We start from the raw sequence: 19,633 nt of genomic DNA on the forward strand, positions 1-19,633 counted from the left end.
CTCCCTTCATTGAGGGTACTGCTTTGGCTCCAAGGAGAAGCCTTGGCAGAGCAGAGCCCCACTAATGAACGCCAGCACTATTTCTTTTGTTGGGACTTTACATTCTGATTCATTGAGCTCTTGACCATTGAAGACCCCCTACCCTAATGTCTCCAGAGTCCTGCATTCGCAGCACTCGTCCATCTGTTGTCATGACCGCCCCTCATGAATGTGTATAGCAGCATATTTTTAGCCAGTGTTTAATCTGTATACTGATATTTGGCCGCCTCCGTTTAACTTTTAACCTACTGTTTATCAATACCAATACCATCAAGACCAGCTTAGAGGCAACAAACTGGACAGGACCAGCAGGTTCAGGTGCTCACATTGATGCAGTGAGCATCAGTCAGCTGAGCTGGTACACTTTCATCACATGGCATTCTTAAATGTAATTCGGAAATAAAACACAATGATGTTTTGCAAATGACTTGTTTGTTTTTGGCACAGCATGAATTTGGCAGCTTTTGTTACTGTTACTGAACACTTGCCGATACATACATGTGAATAGTTAAATGAATTTGCTGTCTTTTTCTTCTCTGTAGGTCAATGTGTTAGCTTTGTCTATCTGCACCCGTGAAGCATACAAATCAATGAAAGAGAGGAATGTGGACGATGGCCACATCATCAATATTAACAGGTAAGCAACACAACCTTGAAATCTCAGAGCAAATATATAGATCAATCTGAAACTACCTAAGCCACTTTGTTCAGGATCAGTTTAGACCAGCAGGCATTAAGGTACAGGCAGCTGTGAGCCACACCCCTGGTGGACAGGAAACAGTGTGTAGAACTGGACTTGTCTATTTTTCACTATTTCATTCACATTAACATATCAGCATTCAGTTTATTTACTTGTTGGATTTTGTATTGCCTTGTCTTATTAACTGACACAATTGTCATTGTCTTTGTCGCTGTTGTGGGCCTGTATATCCCACTGAGTCACTGTACAGTATACTATTAAACCTGACATGAGAAATTTTACTGTATAACTGAGCATTTGAAGGTATTTAAAAGTACATGACAAGTCATTCAGTCTGTAGGAATTCATTACCTTAATTGGGGTTTGAATCAAGCTTGAGCTACAAAATATAACACATACACCTCTCTCTATCTTTCCTCCTGCCTGTTACAGTATGAGTGGGCACAGAGTAGCTCCAAGTCCTGAACTGCATTTCTACGCTGCCACTAAATATGCTGTAACTGCTCTGACTGAGGGGATACGACAAGAGCTCCGAGCAGCAAACACTCACATCAGAGCCACGGTAAGTCAGGTAACAATTTGGCTCATAAAGATGACTATATACCGTAGGTCTTAAAAATATGAGGTGTGTTTTGCCTTTGCATTAGTCTAACAACAGCAAACAGTAAGTTTCTCATGCATTTCCCCTCACTTTGCAGTGTATATCTCCTGGAATAGTGGAGACTGATTTTGCTTTTAGGCTCCACAACAGTGATCCAGAGAAAGCAGCTGCAGTGTATGAGAATATGAAAGTAAGAGTGCACATTTGATTGAAAGTCAACAGTTGTATTTCACAAAGTGAAAATAAACCCAAGTACTGCTGCATCAGTAACACCTCTTTTCTCCACTATTCAGTGTTTGAAAGCAGAAGATATAGCCACTGCAGTCACATTTGTCCTCAGTGCCCCTCCTCATGTCCAGGTACCTCTCTCTTCTAATTTTTTTTATTTTAATAGCCATCAGTGTTGAATGCTGTTTAGTTTCTGTAATGACCTCCCTTGTTTGTGTTGACAGATTGGAGATGTGCAGATGAGGCCAGTAGAGCAGGCCTCATAGCAGTGAGCCAGATCCAAGGAGCAGCCACGGTGACTCCTTAGCAACCTCTGCTGGGCAAAAGGGGTGGGGTGGGGAATCAAACAAATCAATTACAGCTTTGTTGGATTTGCAGGGAGGTGATCAAGGAGGGATAAGAGCCTTAAGGAGGCTGTAAAAGAAGCGCATGGAGTTTTGGAATCACTACTGAATGCAACAACCTGGTATTTGTGAATTGTTGAGCTCAGTCCTGAATTGGGCTGACCCCAAACTATGGTAGGAACAAATAACAAAGGAGACAGTTGCTGCTGTGCTACATGGTCATCTGCATGACCATCAGATGTAAGGGTATGCCACTGATTGCACTTTTTTTGGGGGGGGGTTGTTTTTTTTTTGTTGTTGTTTTTGTAGGTCAAGTATTTTACCTTATGGTCAGAGATTACAGTAACTAACCAGAGACAGTACTATGTCACACTCACTATAACTAGCTATCAACAGTCTGTTCATCTTGTTTTCACACTTTGTTACCCTTGTTTGGATCTATTCAGTTTTTGAGCCCATATAAAGAGTTGGGAAAAGCATAAAAGAGATCTGCCTTTGTTAAGCCCACAAGTTTCTACAGTCCATCTTTTTGCCTGTGTAATTATGGTTCTGCACTTTGGATTAATTTGTCAGTAGTTTAAAAAAAAAAAGAAAACATCAGCAACTTATGTTGGGGAGGAAACTAACTTGGTGCACAAGTATCCCTTAGAAATGTGTACCTTTTAGTGTAAACTTCTCATTAAATGAAAACATTTGCCCCGATCTAAGTTACATTTTGTGTTGTGTTCACCAGAATCGCTGTTCACATCAGTTTGCCATCAAAGAAATAACATTACAGAGCTGCATGACCCATGTCCTCAAATGTTAACCACAAGATTTTTTTTTCAGCAGCGCCCTGTTGCATTTAAACCCAATAAATGAGTTGGCCACTATGAACTGGTTTATAGTGCTTTATCTTTAATCAGTACAGTGCCTGATCTCAGACGTATCAACATTAACAAATGCATTAGCAGACATGGCTGAAAGATGGAACCCTCAGCAAAGTAAAGTCCACAAATGAGCACAATGAAGTGTATGATCTGGGTCCTTTTAGCAACAGATACAAGATACACATCACATACACAGTGCAGATTATAAACACTTTATCTGTTTACAACAGCTTATACTAAAAATAAAGCAGTTAACACAAGCAGCTATTCAAAGATCAACCAAATCCATAGGCACTCAGAAATGATCAGGTTAAGTATCTGCATGGTAGACGGTGTGAATCATTTTCACAATCCTGTAAACCAAAAGACAGATTTGCACTGAGCTGCAGCCTATAACGTCACTACACTCTTTTGCTGCTAACATGCTGCTGACCTGATTAGGGCCCATACATCCTTTTTTATTTGTTCATATTTTTATATTGACTTATACAATTGTGTTATGTAAATAATGTGTCTTTTAAGCCGAGAGCTGCTGGAAAAAATTTCGTTGTGCTATGCATAATGACAAAGATTCTTGACTTGGCCAGGGGTTTTCAACCAGTGGTCCCTAGCCCCCTGGTGGTCCACAAAGGCATCGCAGGTGACCCCCGATCACATATCCAATAATGTAGTTTCACTGTAGGAACCTTTTTTAACTTTAATTTTAATTTCATTTTAAAACTCATTTCCATGTATTACTTATTGTTTGTGAATAATCAAATTCATGCAAATATAAATAATTTAGAAAAATCAAGGTGACTTTCAGGATTATATAGTGCCCATCCGTTACAGCCGCCCCATAACAGTGGTCCTTGGGTTACGTCTTAGTCAGAGTGGTGGTCCCTGGATCACAATTTTTGTAGCAGATTTCTAATTAGCTTACCAAGTGTTTGTTCAAGATTTAAAGCTGCATTAACTAAGATTTAGCATAAATTTGAGTAAATCAAGTAAAAATTGTCTAGAAGTGTTTTTTCCCTGTTGTCCCAAACCATGTCGGAGATGGAGAGTATTAAAAGTATCCGAAGGACTAAAATTTGGCTTTCTTCCTGCTAGACACACAAGTACTGTAACTGGCTAACATGTATATGTCAGTATTATTAGCAAGCCAACCATGGCATTTCAATTTTGTACTGAACTATTCTGATTGTAATTTGTAGTCATTCCAACTGACTGCAGCATTAGTGTTTTGTTGTCCAATTAGTGGAAACCAGCGTGTTTTCCTGGATTAGCAAATGGAGTAATTTAGCTATTTTTGCTTAGTTTTGGTCCAGTTTATTTCGGACATAACAGTCCAGTCCATTTAGCATTTTAGTGAGAAGTTAAAATTTACACCATCAACACAACTAGAAAACTCAGGAATTTGTTCAACTATCAAAGCACAACATGAAATTCCTCGTTTCACATACAACTCATGGGCTATATGTGTCAAGTATGTAGCACTGAACATGATGTAATAATGGCCCGAACAGTAGTACTACCTCAGTATTGCTGGGTGAAAATATTTTGTTGTATAATTTGCTTGTGTTACTGCAGATACATCCGCTGCAAACATCGTCAGACATACATATACATATTACTAAAATGTAAACACCTTTACTCGACACTGTGTTGCTGCTATGTCACTGGAAACCACAGGCTCTATGGGCTCTATATTCTGTATACAATAATTCTGGAGCTGGCTATTACTGCTGTACTACCTGACTGCCACAACTGTCTCCGGCTGTCATGAACACATATGATGTAGTTTCAGAGACAGGGCAGGGGGGGCAAAGAGGAGGGGATACTGGTTGAGTTTGCTTTGATTCTCAACTCTTAATGGTTGAAAATTAGAGGGATAAGTTAATTAATGCAACTTTAAAACTAACTGCAAAGAATTTCTGGTTAGCCTGCTAAATATCTGGGACTGATGGTGAATAGATGAGGATTATGCTGAGCAAAAAGATTTATCAGAGCTCTGTCTGAACAGGAGGTTTTTCTGGTAGATGGATGTTGGAGCTAGCAACAGCTATGACTGGATAGCCATCTTTTCCTCCCCTCTCATAATATGGTATTTTTGACATCTCATCCAGTGTACATGGTGTGATAGACAGCTTGACTTTCTGTTGGAGAGTTGTACCAAAAATATTAACACAGCTAGATTTTGTATGATCATGACATGATAACATTCAGTACATGCTGTGTTCTCAGGTGAAAAAAGGTACATGATAAAGGTATATCACCTGCATGAATGAGCCAGGCAGCACCCACAGTGTGTGAATGGCACCCAGTGGAATCCAGATGATGGAGGCCAAGGTAATAATCCAGCCTATTCCCTGAGCCCAGGGCGGGAAGACATAGTTTTCATAGTGGGCCGGTTTGAACTGGATGATGGAGAAAATGAGGATAACCTGCCGCAAGCAGGAATAATGAAGTCGTGAGCTTTTTCACAGTCAAGTCAAACTCATGTCCATGTTTAAAAAGATAGCCTGTTGACTTACAGTAATCAGCACAGGAGCAACTATTAACCAACACAGCCTGAAAAAGATGTTTGCTCTTTCTCCAGTCATCTCTTTGAGGTTGTCTGATAATCGATTCACACCTGCACATGGAAGAGTACTTTAGACAGACCTTCACCTGACAATAAATAAAACATGCATAGCTTATTTGTCGAGTGTAATACTTTATATCATCACATTAACTGACCACTAAAAGTAGCTAGATAGCTGAACATATTCTTCTTACCATAACTCCAACAGATGGCTATAACCTCAAAGAATGCAAGAAACATGACGGACACTATAGCGGTGTAATGGTCCATCAGCTGAAATACATAGATTCCCACCTGGACAGAAAGAAATACACTATTTAGGATAACAGGATAAGTGAGACTTGGGATCTTAAAGTTTGGCTATAATTTGGTTAAAGACATCCAACAAATTAGTCTGTACCTGCATAACACAAGGAATTCCTAAGAGTAATGCTCCACCACAAATAGCAAGAACAAACAGCTCCTTGCACTTGAAAATTTTAATCAGATGTTGATGGAATTCATCCATGAGGCTGGTCACCATCACTTCAACCATTGCAAACTGCCAAAAAAAGAAAAAAAATTATTCTAAAGTTATATTGTTGTTCTTTAAGATTAGTACAAATAATCGGGGAGTTATGTTGTTTCTCTGATTCCACCATGATGTACCTCACTGTCCAGTCCTAGGCAAAGCAGCATGAAGAAGAACATCACAGCCCAGAGCTGAGCCAATGGCATGTTGGCAAAGGCTTGTGGGTAAATAACATAAACCAAGCCTGGACCTAGATACACAAACGCATAATGTCATTGTAGCATTACTGATGGAAAAAAAGAAAATCGTGGCCCTCCTAAAGCATGAATTATGACATGAAATCATAATTGTGATGGAAAGAGCTCCAGCAAAACCACTCTGAAACAACTGACAAATACCTAATGGTCTCAATATCAAAATATATCTTTGAAATGTGAGTTAACCATTAAATCAGTGGGATAGTGGGTTTCCAGTTGCACTGCATGCTTATTGACTTACCATCCACAGCCAGATCACTGATGGGAATGCCCTGCAAATGAGACATGTATCCAAAGGCAGAGAAAATGACAAAACCTGCCAGGATACTAGTGAAGGAGTTGACAAGGGATATTGTCAGGGTGTCCCTACAAGGAAGATATACATTATGTCACCTTATTGCCCATAGATCATAATAGCCACTGGATTTTTTGGGGGGCGGGGGGTTGATTACTTCAGAATGTTGTTGTTGAAGGAGTTGTAGCTGGCCATGGCCAAAAGGGAGCCAAAGCCAATCCCAATGGAGTTAAAGATCTGAGCTGCAGCATTCACCCACACCTGCCATACAGAGGGATGTTCATCTAAAACTACTGGTCACTGCTGATTACATCCAGTACCAATGATCACTAACAAATATTATGCTAACTGCTCTCCTGTACCAGGTAGGTCAGGCAAAGCCTTTACTCATTTCCTTTCTTGCTTATTCTTTTTTCTTACCTCCACTGAAAGCAGCTTGTCCCATTCTGGCACAATGAAGAAGGTTATTCCATCTAATGCACCAGGAAGCTGCATGTTATTGATCAGCAGGGCAATGAGGATAACATACGGGAACAGAGCGGTGAAGTACACCACCTACACACAGAAACAAAACAAGGGTTGCTGTTCACTGTCTGTCCATACAGTCAGTACAGAAACTATTCAGTTTTCCACATTTTATTATGTTTCAGACTCATTTTAAAATTGATTCAGTTAAATTTTTAAACCTACACACAATACTCTACAATGATAAAGTGAAAACAGGTTTTTGGAGTGTTTTATAAATTTATTAAAAATAAAACACTGAAATATCCCATTTACATAAGCATTCAAGCCCTTTTTTAGGAATTGAGCTCTGGTGCATCCTACTGCTATCAGTGGTGGTTGGCATGCTTCTACAACTAGGTTAGAGTCCACCTGAGCCTAATGTAATGTGCTGGATATAATTAGGAAAAGCACACACCTGTTTATATAAGATCTCATGGCTGATGGTGTATGTCAGAGTGAAAACAAAATCCATGAGACAGGATTGTGTCAAGACACAGATCTGGGGAAGGATGCATGAACATTTCTGCAGCATTGAAAGTGCCCAGGAAGCATGGTAGCCTCTGTCATTCTCAAATGGAAGAGATTTGGACCCACCAACAGTCATCAGAGATCTGGCTGCCCAGCCAAAATAGTCAGGGATGAAGGGTCTTGGTCAGACCAGTAACCAGGAACTCAAGGGTCACTATGAATGGGATCCAGAGTTCCTTTCTGGAGATGGGAGAACCTTACAGAAGGACAACCATCATCGCAGCACTCCACCCATTCGGCCAGACAGAAGCCATTCCTCACTAAAAGGCACATGAGAGCCCCCTGGGAGTTTGCCAAAAGGCATCTGAAGTACTCTCAGACCATGAGAAGCAAAATCCTCTGGTTTGATGAAACAAAGACTGAACTATTTGGCCACAATTCCCAGCAGTGTGTGTGGAGGAAGCAGGTACTGAGCATCACCTCACTAATACCATTCCTACAGTAAACCATGGTGGTGGCAGCATCAGGCTGTGGGAATGTTTTCTTGCATCTGGTACTGGGAAATTAATCAGGATAGAGGGAAGGAGGGATGCATAAAATACAGAGCAATTCTGAATGAAAACCTTCCAGAGTGCTCTGGATCTCAGGCTGGGGTGAAGGTTTACATTTCAACAAGACAACAACCTCAACAACCTCTTTTCCTGATACCACCAAGAAAACACAAGAGTGACATCAGGAAAACTCCGTGAAAGTCCTGGAGCTGTGCACCAATGCTCCCCATCCAACCTGGGAGACCTTGAATGATTTTGCCTAAAGACATTGGAAGAAAATTCCAAAAGAAAGATGCCATGCCAGCAGCTTCATTCTCAAGAAGACTGAGGCTGTCATTGCTTTAACCAAGTACCAAGTGAAGGGTCTGAATATTTATGTAAATGGGATATTTCAGTCTTTTATTTTTAATACATTTACAAAACACTCCCAAACCCTGTTTCCGCTTTATCATTGTGGAGTATTATATGCAAATCGATAAGAAAAAATGAATTGAATCCATTTTAAACATGAAAGGGTCTGAAAACCTTCTGTACTGACTGTATGTCTCACTCCTTGTCTCTGTCCCTGTATGTCTCTCTTTTCCCTCACCTTGCCTGTTGATTTCACCCCCTTGAAAATGCAAAGGTACAGGAGGATCCAAGCCAGGAGGAGGATAAGGAAAAGCTCCCAACGCATCACTCCTGTCTCCTCCAGTCCACTAGTCTGCTCCAGCATCTTATATCTTCAAAGAAGCCAAAAAGAAGAGAGAGAAAGTAGAAGTTATTGGATCTTCTAAGACATTTACATTCTACATTAATCCTGATTATTCTGTCTCAAAGTTGAACACATTAGCAAACTGGCAATTTCAAACTGTTCTCCCACGTCCTGTACCACAGTGTTTGTTCTATTTTGGAACAAATTAATATCTTTGACTCCCTTTGTAAGTATCTACAGTATCTCCCAGAATGTACCCCTCTTATATTTGAGGCCCAGGACCTCTCTACTGCAAGTGTAAGAAAATGGCAGTATGATATAAAATTATTGTGATCTCAATTGAGACAAATTGCTTTCTTACGAGTGGAAATATCATCCTTCTGCCACGCTGGAGCAGGTGTGAGCAGGACTGTGTTTGTCTATCCATAGTATCCGTGTGTCAACCAAACAAGGTGTTCTCCTTGAAAGTTTTTCTAAGCTGTCACTGTGTAATTGTGGCAGTCACCATCACACGTTCACTGGTATTTAAGAATCAGTTTCTTGGCTGACACATTACACATGGCTTCAATAGTTGTAAACTTACATTCAATTTCTACATTTATCCACTAACAATTTAATAAGTAAACTGAAAACAGGAGGTTTCACTCCACAGTCAAAACAGCAAGTTATCCACAATGAAATATTTAGGTTTTCTATGAAAATCTTCAAAATGGCATACTATATGATGGAAAACTAATCTCAGTACTTTTCCAGTTTATCCAGTTCAAAACCAGAGACAACATCCGTTTGACTTGTTTACATTTTGATACATATAAACATTTTACATTAAACAAATGATTAAGTTACCCTTAATATAATCACTAGAATGTGTTTTGTGCAACCAGCCCAGTTTCGTCAAGCTACAGGGATGATGTAATCCTACTGTAATCTATTAATTTTCTAGTCTGTTATTATAACTCTGAGGATGAGTGCAGTTTTTTTCCCACATAGTAAAATGTACTTGAAGAACTCGTAGCTAGGTGTTGAGGAGAAGCTGTTGTTGGTGGCATGATTGGTACAGTTAGGTGTGTTCCAGGTATTGTTGCAGTTCTGCCAGGGTAGGGGTGACTGGAAAGAGTTGAAGAGGTAATAAAGAGCCCAGGTGATGATGACATTGTAGTAAGTGCACATGATAAAGGAGATTGCCACTGATGCCACACCCACTCCTGAGGACAGACAAAAACAACATCAATAATCAATAATGTTTTTCACAGTCAGACAAATGTCTATATTTCAGTTTGGACACCATTTATGCCACACAGTACCTTTTAACAATGGGCAGACATTAGCTAGGGCATGGGCAGGCCCTCTCCTCGTGTACTGACCCACAGTCAGCTCCATGTGGAGCAGAGGAATCCCCAACACCACCAGCATAAGCAGGTATGGCACCAGAAAGGCACCTGGCAGGAAGTGACAGTAAGGGGATTTTGCATTATAGGACCGTACTGTGATGCTCATCACAGGCTCTGGGTATGTTTCCAGTATGGTGTGCGCACGCTTTGAGGGGTGAGTTCTGGGAGCTAAATTTCAACACCCTTGAGGAGACAGAACTAAAATCAAGTGCCAGGAAAATGAGGGGGGAGCGTGTGCGTGCACACAGAGCAATCACCAGTGATTGGTTAAATGTCTGCATCTTCACACCTCAAGCATTAGTACTACATGTGTTTGTAAACACACAGCTGACTGTGTGAGGGAGAGGGGAGCAGCCCATCCCTCCTTTAAACAGGGACCAAGAGAGAGAAAATACAGTGGAAAAACAAAGCAGAATGGTGCACATCAACCCGAAGGCTATGCTTGGTGATGGTTAAGGGAAGTGCAGGATATATCACTCATTAAGTTTCACAACATAATTCACCTGTAAATAATTCACCTGTAATGCTCATTTTTCTGACTGAAGAGGTTACGAATGTGCTCGTTTTATGATTTCCTCTCATCTTTAAAGTCTGTGAAAATCATCCTGCACTTGTCTTTCTTTTCACTGTGTACTGGGTCATTTGTAATAGCCAGCTTTATCATTGTAAACCAATGCTCCAATCAACTGTACATGCACAACCGCAGAGTATAATAGGGGCATATTAAACATTTTTATATGAGATGCACTTAAATCATTCAGAACCTGTGATCAGAATTGTACAATTTGAACATTTTTAACACAGTCAGTATTACTACAGAATAAAGTTTAGCAAAATACATGTTAACCTTTGGACCCAGTTTTGAGAGCTGTTCCTAGGTACAGTACATTATGTGTGTAAAAAGGATGGTCTGGTACCATAACTCTGTTATGATACCAGGCACCAGGATGAATGCCTGGTTTCTCACCTCCTCCACTCCTGTAGCAGAGATAAGGGAACCTCCATATATTGCCCAGACCTACAGCACAGCCAATCCCAGCCAGAGTGAACTCAATCTGCCTGCTCCATGTTGGTCTGCTGAGCTGCCGATCCATGTCTGCTCCCTGTATAGCCGCTGAGGCTCGTCTGGGCCCAAACTTCACGGAAGGCTTGGCTGGAAGCCCAGTGACCCTGTGTGATATAATGTTCTCTTTTATTATCATTAATGATTAACTTAACAGTACACTGGGCTGTGAATCTCACAAGTGGGAAAAGCATGTCTTAATTAACATAAACTCATCAGTTGTTTTGAACATAAAATGAACATGGATTAAAGAAATTTTCAGAAATTTGAAAAGATTTTAACACAAAATTAAAATGGCTAAATTTGTCTCTTAGTGTAGCTAAACACACCAAGCACCTATTTCCATTGCTGTCTTGTGAAGAGGACTGAGTGGAAAGATGAGTATCGCGAGATCACGAGACAGTGCGGGGGGTATTCAACATGGTGACACACAGCCACTGAGAATAAACAAACACTTCACTAGCTATTTTTTGGATTTTACAACCCGTAGCTACTGCTGGCTAGTGTTAGCTGTGAGTGGGCTCTAAAATGCCAATGTTGGTATGTGCATTGTGGCATGTGCAAATTAGAGACCTATTGCTTTACTTGGGTTTTGCAACAGGTCAGCATTGAACTGGCTCTTAAAAGGTAGGCGACATTGTTCATTTACTTTGTGTTTGGCACTCACAATGTGAAAACAAACTGTAATGATAGCATGCCACCAGATTTATAATATAGGTTCTTTTAAAGGATACCCGACCAGCATTCTCGCCATATAAATACACATAAAAATATCTCACATGGCCTCCTACAAACATTCCTGTCCTGGACGCTCCTCCCTTGTTACCTTGTCTGTTGCACAATGCTTGTTTGTATGTGCATTTGTCTGTTTTTTCTATGGTTTTTTTTATTTCAACATTACCTCACGTTTTCCATTTGACACAGTGTTTCATTTTCAGTCGCCCTCAGCTAATAAAACACCCACATGCCCACATTCACACACATGCATACACAACACTATAGCTCTACATTATTTACTCTTTCTTGTTCCCTCTCCTCCTTATACTGCATCTCCCCTCTTCAAAATATACTGTATGTTACTTTCTTTAAAACAAAAACAAACAAAAAAAACTTTTTTTAACCTCACAAAAGCATATTTAACAAACATAGAGTCACTTAAATTAGTGGAATGTGTGAGGCTTCGGGACCCAGGCCAAAATTAAAGGCAGCTATATGCTTCATATAGGAAACTCACTTAACAACTTCTGAACTATAAAACCTCACATTTAAACAATTTAATAAACTATTCTGGGTGGCACGGTGGTTAGCGCTGTTGCCTCACAGCGAGAAGGATGTGGGTTTGCGACCTTTCTGTGCGGAGTTTGCATGTTCTCGCCGTGCTTGTGTGGGTTCTCTCCGGGTACTCTGGCTTCCTCCCACAGTCCAAAGACATGTGGCTCAGGTTGATTGGTGACTCTAAATTGCCTGTAGGAGTGTGTGAGCGATTGTTCGTCTGTATGTTGACCCTGCGATGGACTGGCGACCTGTCCATGGTGTACCCCTGACTTTGCAATATTTGCCCATTCTTCCTTGTAGAACTGCTCAAGTTCAATTAAATTTGATGGTGACCATTTGTAGACTGCAGTCTTCAAGTCATTCCACAGATTTTCAATGGGGTTTAAGTCTGGGCTGTGACTAGGCCATGCAAACCACTGTGTGGTCGTTTTTTGTTGTGTGCTTTGGGTCATTGTCATGTTGGATGGTTAAACCTTCTTCCCATTAACAACAGAGGGCAGCCAATTTTCCTCTAGAATTTGAAGGTATTTTGCCCCGTTCATTTTTCCTTCTATCCTGACAAGTGCTCCAGTCCCTGCTGCAGAGAAACACCCCCATAAACAGGATATTACCACCTTCATACTTTACTGTAGGAATGGTGTTATTTGGATGGTGAGCTGTATTGGATTTCCACCAGACAAATCATTTGGTGTTTAGGCCAAATAATTCCATTTTAGTCTCATCTGACCATAACACCTTTTTCCATGTGACCTCATGTATTTTGGTAAAGCTCAGTCATGACTGCATTTGGCCTTTCTTGAGGAGTGGCTTTTTTCTTGCAACCCTCCCACACAAACCCCACACATTTGTGGAGAATTTGTGATATTGTTGTCACAAACAAGCCACAAGCCACACTTGTTTTTTTCCTAATCTAACAACTCAAATTAGAACAGTTTCAACGTAGTAACAAGATAGGTAAATATTTGGCAATCAACTACAATGTAAAAAAGAAAAGGCAATCATTACAACCATACTTGACTCTAATGGTGAAACTGTTCATAATCCACAGGATATTAATGTATTTTAAACATTTTTTTAGCAAACTATACTCCTCTGATCACGAACCAAATCCATCTGAAATAGATATTCTCCTAAACAACATAAAATTACCAACACTATCTGATACATATGAATACGGCAGCTTTGACACTCCTTTTGAAACCCAATAAAGACCCAACCCACCCTTCCAGTTACCGTCCACTGTCACTTATTACCATGGATTTAAAAATTATCACCAAAGCACTAGCCACTAGAATAGAGACAGTTACTCCAATAATAATGCACCCAGACCAAACAGGCTTCATTAAAAGTAGACACGCTTCTGATAACACCTGTAGACTATTTAACTTAATTAATCTTGCACAACAAAAACAAACTGATACCATAATTGTATCATTAGACAGCAGACTAACAGCATTTGTATAATGTTAATCTTTATTATAAGCAGAGATATGGATAGTGTACTTAAAAAAAAAGAAAAACATGCAAAACCACACAAAGCACCTTTCTAAAGAGCACACATCATTTAAATTTCCTTGTTTGCACTTATCTCTGCAATTAGCCTCATGTCCAGTTCAGATATTTAATGATTTTCTGTATTGTCCCATAACACACATGGGAAACTGTGTTAATTTTGACAGGAATGTTCAGTTTAGTTTTAGTCATTGCTTCATAATTGTAATTGGTTTAGTCATTTATTTTGTCTCAGTTTTAATCCAGATTTAACAGCTGAAACTCAATTTTAATTTTAGTCACTGTTTTAGGGCTGGACTTAGTTATGTTTGTAATCTGTCAGTGGTGATTTGGATGTATTCAGCGAGCATTGCTTCACTGTGTGTGTGTGTGTGTGTGTGTGTGTGTGTGCGTGCATCATCTCTCTCCTCTGGCCTCCCGGCAGCAGCGTTTGGGTGTGGCTCCCTTCTCTGCCCTCATGCCCTCAGTCAGATAGTCGGTGGGAGATGGCATGTCCTTATTTGGACAGTCTCAAGCCCAATGTCCCTATTGGCCACAGAGAAAACATATGTACGTCTCTGTGAGTGAAGCCTCCTCCCCTACCTTGGGCACCTTCTGATTTCTCTCCTCCTTCAATACACTTGCAATGTCAAGTCTCAGTCCATTCAGAAAACTGTTACAGGGATGGGTCTCCCAACAGCCCTGCAGTGCTGTCCAAGTCCTCTGGCTGTTGGAGACCACTATGGTGAACACTTCTTTGACACAGTGGAGGTACTCATCTAGAGTTGCAGTGTCCTTCTGTTTATGAGGTGATTTTTTGTCATGTTGACTTTGGTGGGGAAAGAGATGGTAAATTCCCCAGCCTGAGCCTGCATGGTGTTTCTGTAGTCTACATTATCATCATGGCCCCAGTCTACAAGTTAATAGTGACAATCATGAACAGGAAACTTGCCTGCAATTTTCCGCCAGTTAGAGGGTTTCATCCTGGACACCAAAAGTCTCTTCAGCTCAGGTGTGGTTGGTCTGAGCTCTTGGGAGAATAGGACAAGCTGCTCAGCAAACCTTTGTCCTGAAGCTGTAGGGTCTGGGAGGTGTTTAGAAGGCGCTGTTATATCTTCTGTCCTCCAGGAGCGGAAGACAAGCATTGAACCATGCGGGTCTGCCATCTTGACTGGTGGCATGCTGAGAACCAGATCAGGTCTCTGCAGGCCAGTTCTCTAGGCTATTGGTGAGAAGCTGAATTTAGGGTCTGGCAATGGTGAAGCAACATCCATGTAGGGCAGGTCAGTTGCGCTGTCTTCAGTTTTGGCAGTGGTAGTAGAGTCCGCTGGTCACCACTCTGTCTCCCTCTGTGGTGGTTGCTGAGGTTGTCAACGTTCTTCCTGCCCAGGCAGGTATGGCGGTGGTGGAGCAGTAATGGGCGGATAGGCATTGAGATCCGGGTCCAGCCTTAGGGCTGCAAGCTGCGAATACAGAGAAGAGACTAGCGAGCATTCTGTTTGTGTGGGTGTGTTGTCTGGTTTTGTCTTCTCTTCTTTTTTTCTACTGAGGATGGCATTTCTTTTTGCATTTGTTTTCTTCTTGCTTCCTTTTTCCACTTAGACATTCTTTATGCTTTTCTACTTTGTTTAACAGACACTTTCTTTTTCTTCCTTAACTTGCTTTCTTTTTCTTCCAAGGCATTCTCTAATTCTTTTTGCAGTGCTCAAGGATCCACCCTCAGGGAACCCAAATTATTTGACCCAGACATTTAAACATCAAGACATTCTGGTCCATAGGCCTACTTTTTCCACATAGTGTCCACTATTGGTCTCTTTGGAGGTCCAACCTTCTTACTACTCTTTGAACCCATGTCTAACACAGGCCTCGTGCACAATTATTTACAATACAGATGTCTCTGTAAGGCTTATGGTTCATTCATACCACAACCAAAATAAAAGGTGTACACACAGTAGATTCCCAGAATCTTTAGGGTGGGATAGGGTGGGGGTGAGTTTCATAGTTTCACAAGATAACCTGCCAGAATGTCACATACAGGAATTTGCCCTTTGGCTAGGACAGGGTATACCTTGATACATACAATGATTCTACAGTAGCTATGCAAGCACATAGTTTTGAGCCTGAGAAACAGACGTACATTGCATGAGAAAAACAAAAGTACATAGCTTAGTAATTTTCCATCACAACACCTTTCATGATACTGTTATGGACTTTGGAAGGATGTTTCCAGGGTTTAAAGATTACATGAACTGGGTATTCTTTCATACAATATAAAGAAGTTCAACTGAATGAATAAATACAATCATTTTTTTCCCTTCACGTCATATTTATTTTCTGCAAACCAGCAGTAGGCTAATTCTATGATATAGCATTACTACCGAGAAGACTGCAGTGGCTAACATTAACTTTAAATAACGTTAGCTTGTGAAAACTGGTGACACAGAGTGACAGTTCTACTTTGGGGTCATTATTACTGTTTTCAAATGCAACGCAGTCACTAAGACATGCAACATTTACCTAACTTTATATACATACTGTAGCTAATATTATATTTAGCTTGGCGTGTCATCAGATGTCTTTTCAAGCTGGTTGTTTTTTCCACCCATCTTGAATCTACATGACCATCCATCCTCCTTCTGGACAATACACTGCCTTACTATCAGTGTGAAGAACATGTGCCCTCTTTATTCCCACCTGACAGAGCTGCCTGGCTGGATAGATTCTGATCCAATGAGAAAGATGCATGGACACAGAAAGGATTTGGATGAAGGACTGTTTGCCACAACAAAGCCAATGATTTTGTTGCATCTTTATCCATCAAAGAGCCAAGATTTCACCATATTTTTGTTGTAAACTGTTACAATTTAGTCATTAAATCAAATGTCAGCAAATACTGGAAAGTCAACTGATAGCTGCTGACAACAGTGCAAACATACATGGCTTATAAAACCTGGGATTTGTGGGGTATAATAAGTTGCCAAAATTTGCTGGGTCACATGAGCACAGCTGGAAATAAATCAGTATGCAATGTCCCCAAAGGAAGTGGGTTAAAGAGGAAATAGCCAAGCAAAGACCTAGGCTGCAGCAGAGGAATGTAGTGGTGAACATCACAGGCTGAAAAACATGTCAGTGGTCTTTGTGCCAGGGTTAATCCTGCTTGAGGAAGGACCGTAGTGCAGCACAAAACCTGGATGAAGGAGGATAGGCCGAGGGTGAAGAGTGAAGCAGCACGACTGTGGGACGAGGGAGACATCAGACAGCAGCCTTGTCTGGGAAGAGGTGCCAGGTAGAAGTATTTTAATCCACTTATAGTAATGAAGTTAGTGTGATAAACTTGCATCTGCTTTCTGTCAGGGCCGCTCGGCGGCCGCTGCCTCTCCTCCGTTTTTCTCTCCTCTATCATGTGGGCTCTGCACCTCAGCTGTGTTGCATTCCAGTAATTAGCAACTGGTTTGTCGATGCATCCCGATTATTACTTGGTCCATACTTATACCTCTGGCAGACGCTCCGTTGGGGCTGGAAGATTAAGTAACTAACTTACTAACACAGTGCCGCATTATGTACGTGTGGGTGGAATGCTACGCTGACAGACACTGTGCGTTTTGGCTTGACTCTTCTCACACTACATATGCGCTACACTACACGCATACATTATCTTCCCCTGTAGACGACACATGTTATGTTCCTTTGATACTTTGTGTTCTTTTTGTTACCTGCTACCATCATGTTTTTCCCCCTAGCACCTGGGTCTGCACACTTGAGTCCAACCTCAGTCCTCCCTCACCCTCCTGGTGTGGGGGGCTACCCTAACACTTTCAAACAAAAGAAATTTCCAGCAGTAGAGGTGATCTTGCCTTTAGGACATTCTGGAGAATAATGAGCAAGTGTGATTAAACCCTGCCACCACTCTCACTTGGGTCCTATCCCTAAGCTCCTGTCCTTACACAGTGAGAACTCCAGGCCCCAGCAGTAGCCAGTTTTTGCTCCTTTAATTTAGGAAAGTTTGTGAATGCAGCTTTCAGGTATTGCAACCAAGCTGGTTGTAGTAGGCTAGTCCCAGTCTTTTCCTGCCACAAAACAGGTTGTGTCCTCCTGCTGTGCAGCAGCAGCACTCATACTCCCATCAGTCAGCCAAATGGAAAACATGACTCATCATGAGGGCACTGATTTGGACTATGCAGATGGGAAAAAGACTACCAACCATTGTTAACTCAATGAAACATGCTGAACTAGAAAATAGGATATCATGGTGATGATGTTCACATCAAAAATATATAAAGTTATGAAACGTCAGAGCAGCAGAACATGCTCATATCACATCATTTGTCTGACAGAGATTGAGAGATTGTTTAGATTCAAGTGGCTGAAGCTGTCAAGTTGGCAGCAGTCATCAAGTGTCACCTGAAAACAAAGCAGCACTTTGATTCTGTCAAGGTCAGCAGTGTACATGTGAACTCTGTTATGATTTCTGTGAATCCGCCACTAAAATTTATCAGCTTAATCACCAGGCAGAGAGAGGCGCCAGATAAGGTACAATTAGCGGCACTGTCTCTAGCGTTAGAGTTCACTGGAAAGTGGTCATGTAGGTTTACTGTTCTGATTACACTGTTAAGTAAGGATTTCCTCTCTGTGAACATGGAGAGCTTTGGAAAGCTACTAGGGATGGGTGATACCAACATTTTCCTTTTCGATATGATACCATTAGTTTATGGTACTCTTTCCATCATACCAATACCAATACTTTTTGCCCCTTAAAGGAAAATTACTTCCATTAATAACATTTTAGAAACAAAATTGTTTGTCACTATTTTCTGATACATACAGTACAAGCATATGAGCCTTTACGTTTGTCAACTAAATGAAAGAGTGGGGAACATGGCATCATCCAAGATTCTCGTAGCTCAGTTGCATATTTGGGGTAGTTTAAAAAATAATGGTTTGTGCAGTTTTTAAATCACTTATAACACATTAACTGTCAGCTATACCTGGATATTCTTTGCCTTTCATGAAACTATCCTGCAATGTATTCTGACGGACATCACGTGGTACAGGGTACTTTAAGGCTTGCTGGTTGTCTTCAAGTTGATGTCCAGCCTCTTTAGAGGCGTCAGGGTGCGTTGTCTTTAAATGCTTAAAAAGGTTGCTAGTGTTGCTGCTATGTGGCACCACTTTATTACAGACGGAACACATGGCATTATCTTTGGTCAAGGGTGAAAAATAGCACCACAGTGCTTCGTTTTCTCTCTCGGCCATCCATACTGCCACGTCACTATACTGCTCACCCTGAGCAGCAAAGAATCGAGGCAGTGCTTGACTGAGGCTGCGCAGTAAGCCTTCGGCTATGATATCTGATAGGTTGCTGCCATAATCACGTGACAGGCAAGACCATCTAAAATACGCCCGGGCTGTTTTATTAAAGCTATGTTATTTAACAACAATCACTACAAAATATATTCAGTGCAAATGGTTGCAACAGATGTATAACAGCGTGCATTAAGAGGGCAACAGAACAAAAGTGGGCATAATGTAACAAAGTGAAAACGAATAGCAGAACCAAACAAGTGAGAACTGTTAGGTATTTTTTAGTCAGATAGGTATTGGTTAGGTACTTGTTGTATTAGAAATGTCTTTAGTGTAGACAGGATGTCTAGCTCAGGCTGTTAAATGCTTACTCATTTCCAGGAGTTACTCCAGGTTGTTTATGTTCCAGGATAACTAGATAGAAAGTGGCTACTGTATGATATGTTCAGCCGTAATCTTAATCATAATATCTTCCTAGGCTT

At 40.9% G+C, this 19,633-nt stretch overlaps 2 protein-coding genes across 2 annotated transcripts in view; one reads left to right on the forward strand and one right to left on the reverse strand.

The window, feature by feature from the left end:
• Positions 1 to 2,784, forward strand: part of dhrs11a (dehydrogenase/reductase 11a) — a 20,267-nt gene extending 17,483 nt beyond the window's left edge. The window contains exons 3-7 of the mRNA XM_020600596.1: positions 582 to 676; positions 1,172 to 1,301; positions 1,438 to 1,530; positions 1,634 to 1,699; positions 1,793 to 2,784. Coding sequence (XP_020456252.1) covers positions 582 to 676; positions 1,172 to 1,301; positions 1,438 to 1,530; positions 1,634 to 1,699; positions 1,793 to 1,834 — 426 coding nt within the window. The 3' untranslated portion in view covers positions 1,835 to 2,784. The remainder of the gene's footprint in view (positions 1 to 581; positions 677 to 1,171; positions 1,302 to 1,437; positions 1,531 to 1,633; positions 1,700 to 1,792) is intronic.
• A 1,809-nt stretch (positions 2,785 to 4,593) lies between these two features.
• LOC109960465 (sodium- and chloride-dependent GABA transporter ine) lies at positions 4,594 to 11,133 on the reverse strand. Its single transcript, XM_020600595.1, has 13 exons — positions 10,989 to 11,133; positions 9,935 to 10,069; positions 9,631 to 9,835; positions 8,526 to 8,658; positions 6,831 to 6,965; positions 6,568 to 6,671; positions 6,357 to 6,481; positions 5,996 to 6,108; positions 5,748 to 5,888; positions 5,542 to 5,641; positions 5,298 to 5,398; positions 5,040 to 5,207; positions 4,594 to 4,919 (listed from the first exon to the last, which is right to left on the reverse strand). Exons 1-13 carry the CDS (start codon positions 11,113 to 11,115, stop codon positions 4,767 to 4,769), a joined length of 1,740 nt encoding a protein of 579 aa, XP_020456251.1. The 5' UTR covers positions 11,116 to 11,133; the 3' UTR covers positions 4,594 to 4,766.
• Between the last annotated feature and the right edge of the window lie 8,500 nt (positions 11,134 to 19,633).

This window comes from Monopterus albus, unplaced genomic scaffold (genome assembly GCF_001952655.1).
Source record: "Monopterus albus unplaced genomic scaffold, M_albus_1.0 scaffold47.1, whole genome shotgun sequence".
Taxonomy (NCBI): domain Eukaryota; kingdom Metazoa; phylum Chordata; class Actinopteri; order Synbranchiformes; family Synbranchidae; genus Monopterus; species Monopterus albus.

Bases quoted from the DNA above. Each gene is read 5' to 3' on its own strand.
- LOC109960465 (XM_020600595.1), bottom strand. From the start codon at position 11,115: ATGGATCGGCAGCTCAGCAGACCAACATGGAGCAGGCAGATTGAGTTC. The intron at 5,642-5,747 runs GTACAGACTAAT...CTTTCTGTCCAG, and splicing joins GAATTCCTTGTGTTATGCAG to GTGGGAATCTATGTATTTCA. The intron at 4,920-5,039 runs GTGATATACCTT...ACTCTCCAACAG, and splicing joins TGCCTGGCTCATTCATGCAG to AAAGTCAAGCTGTCTATCAC.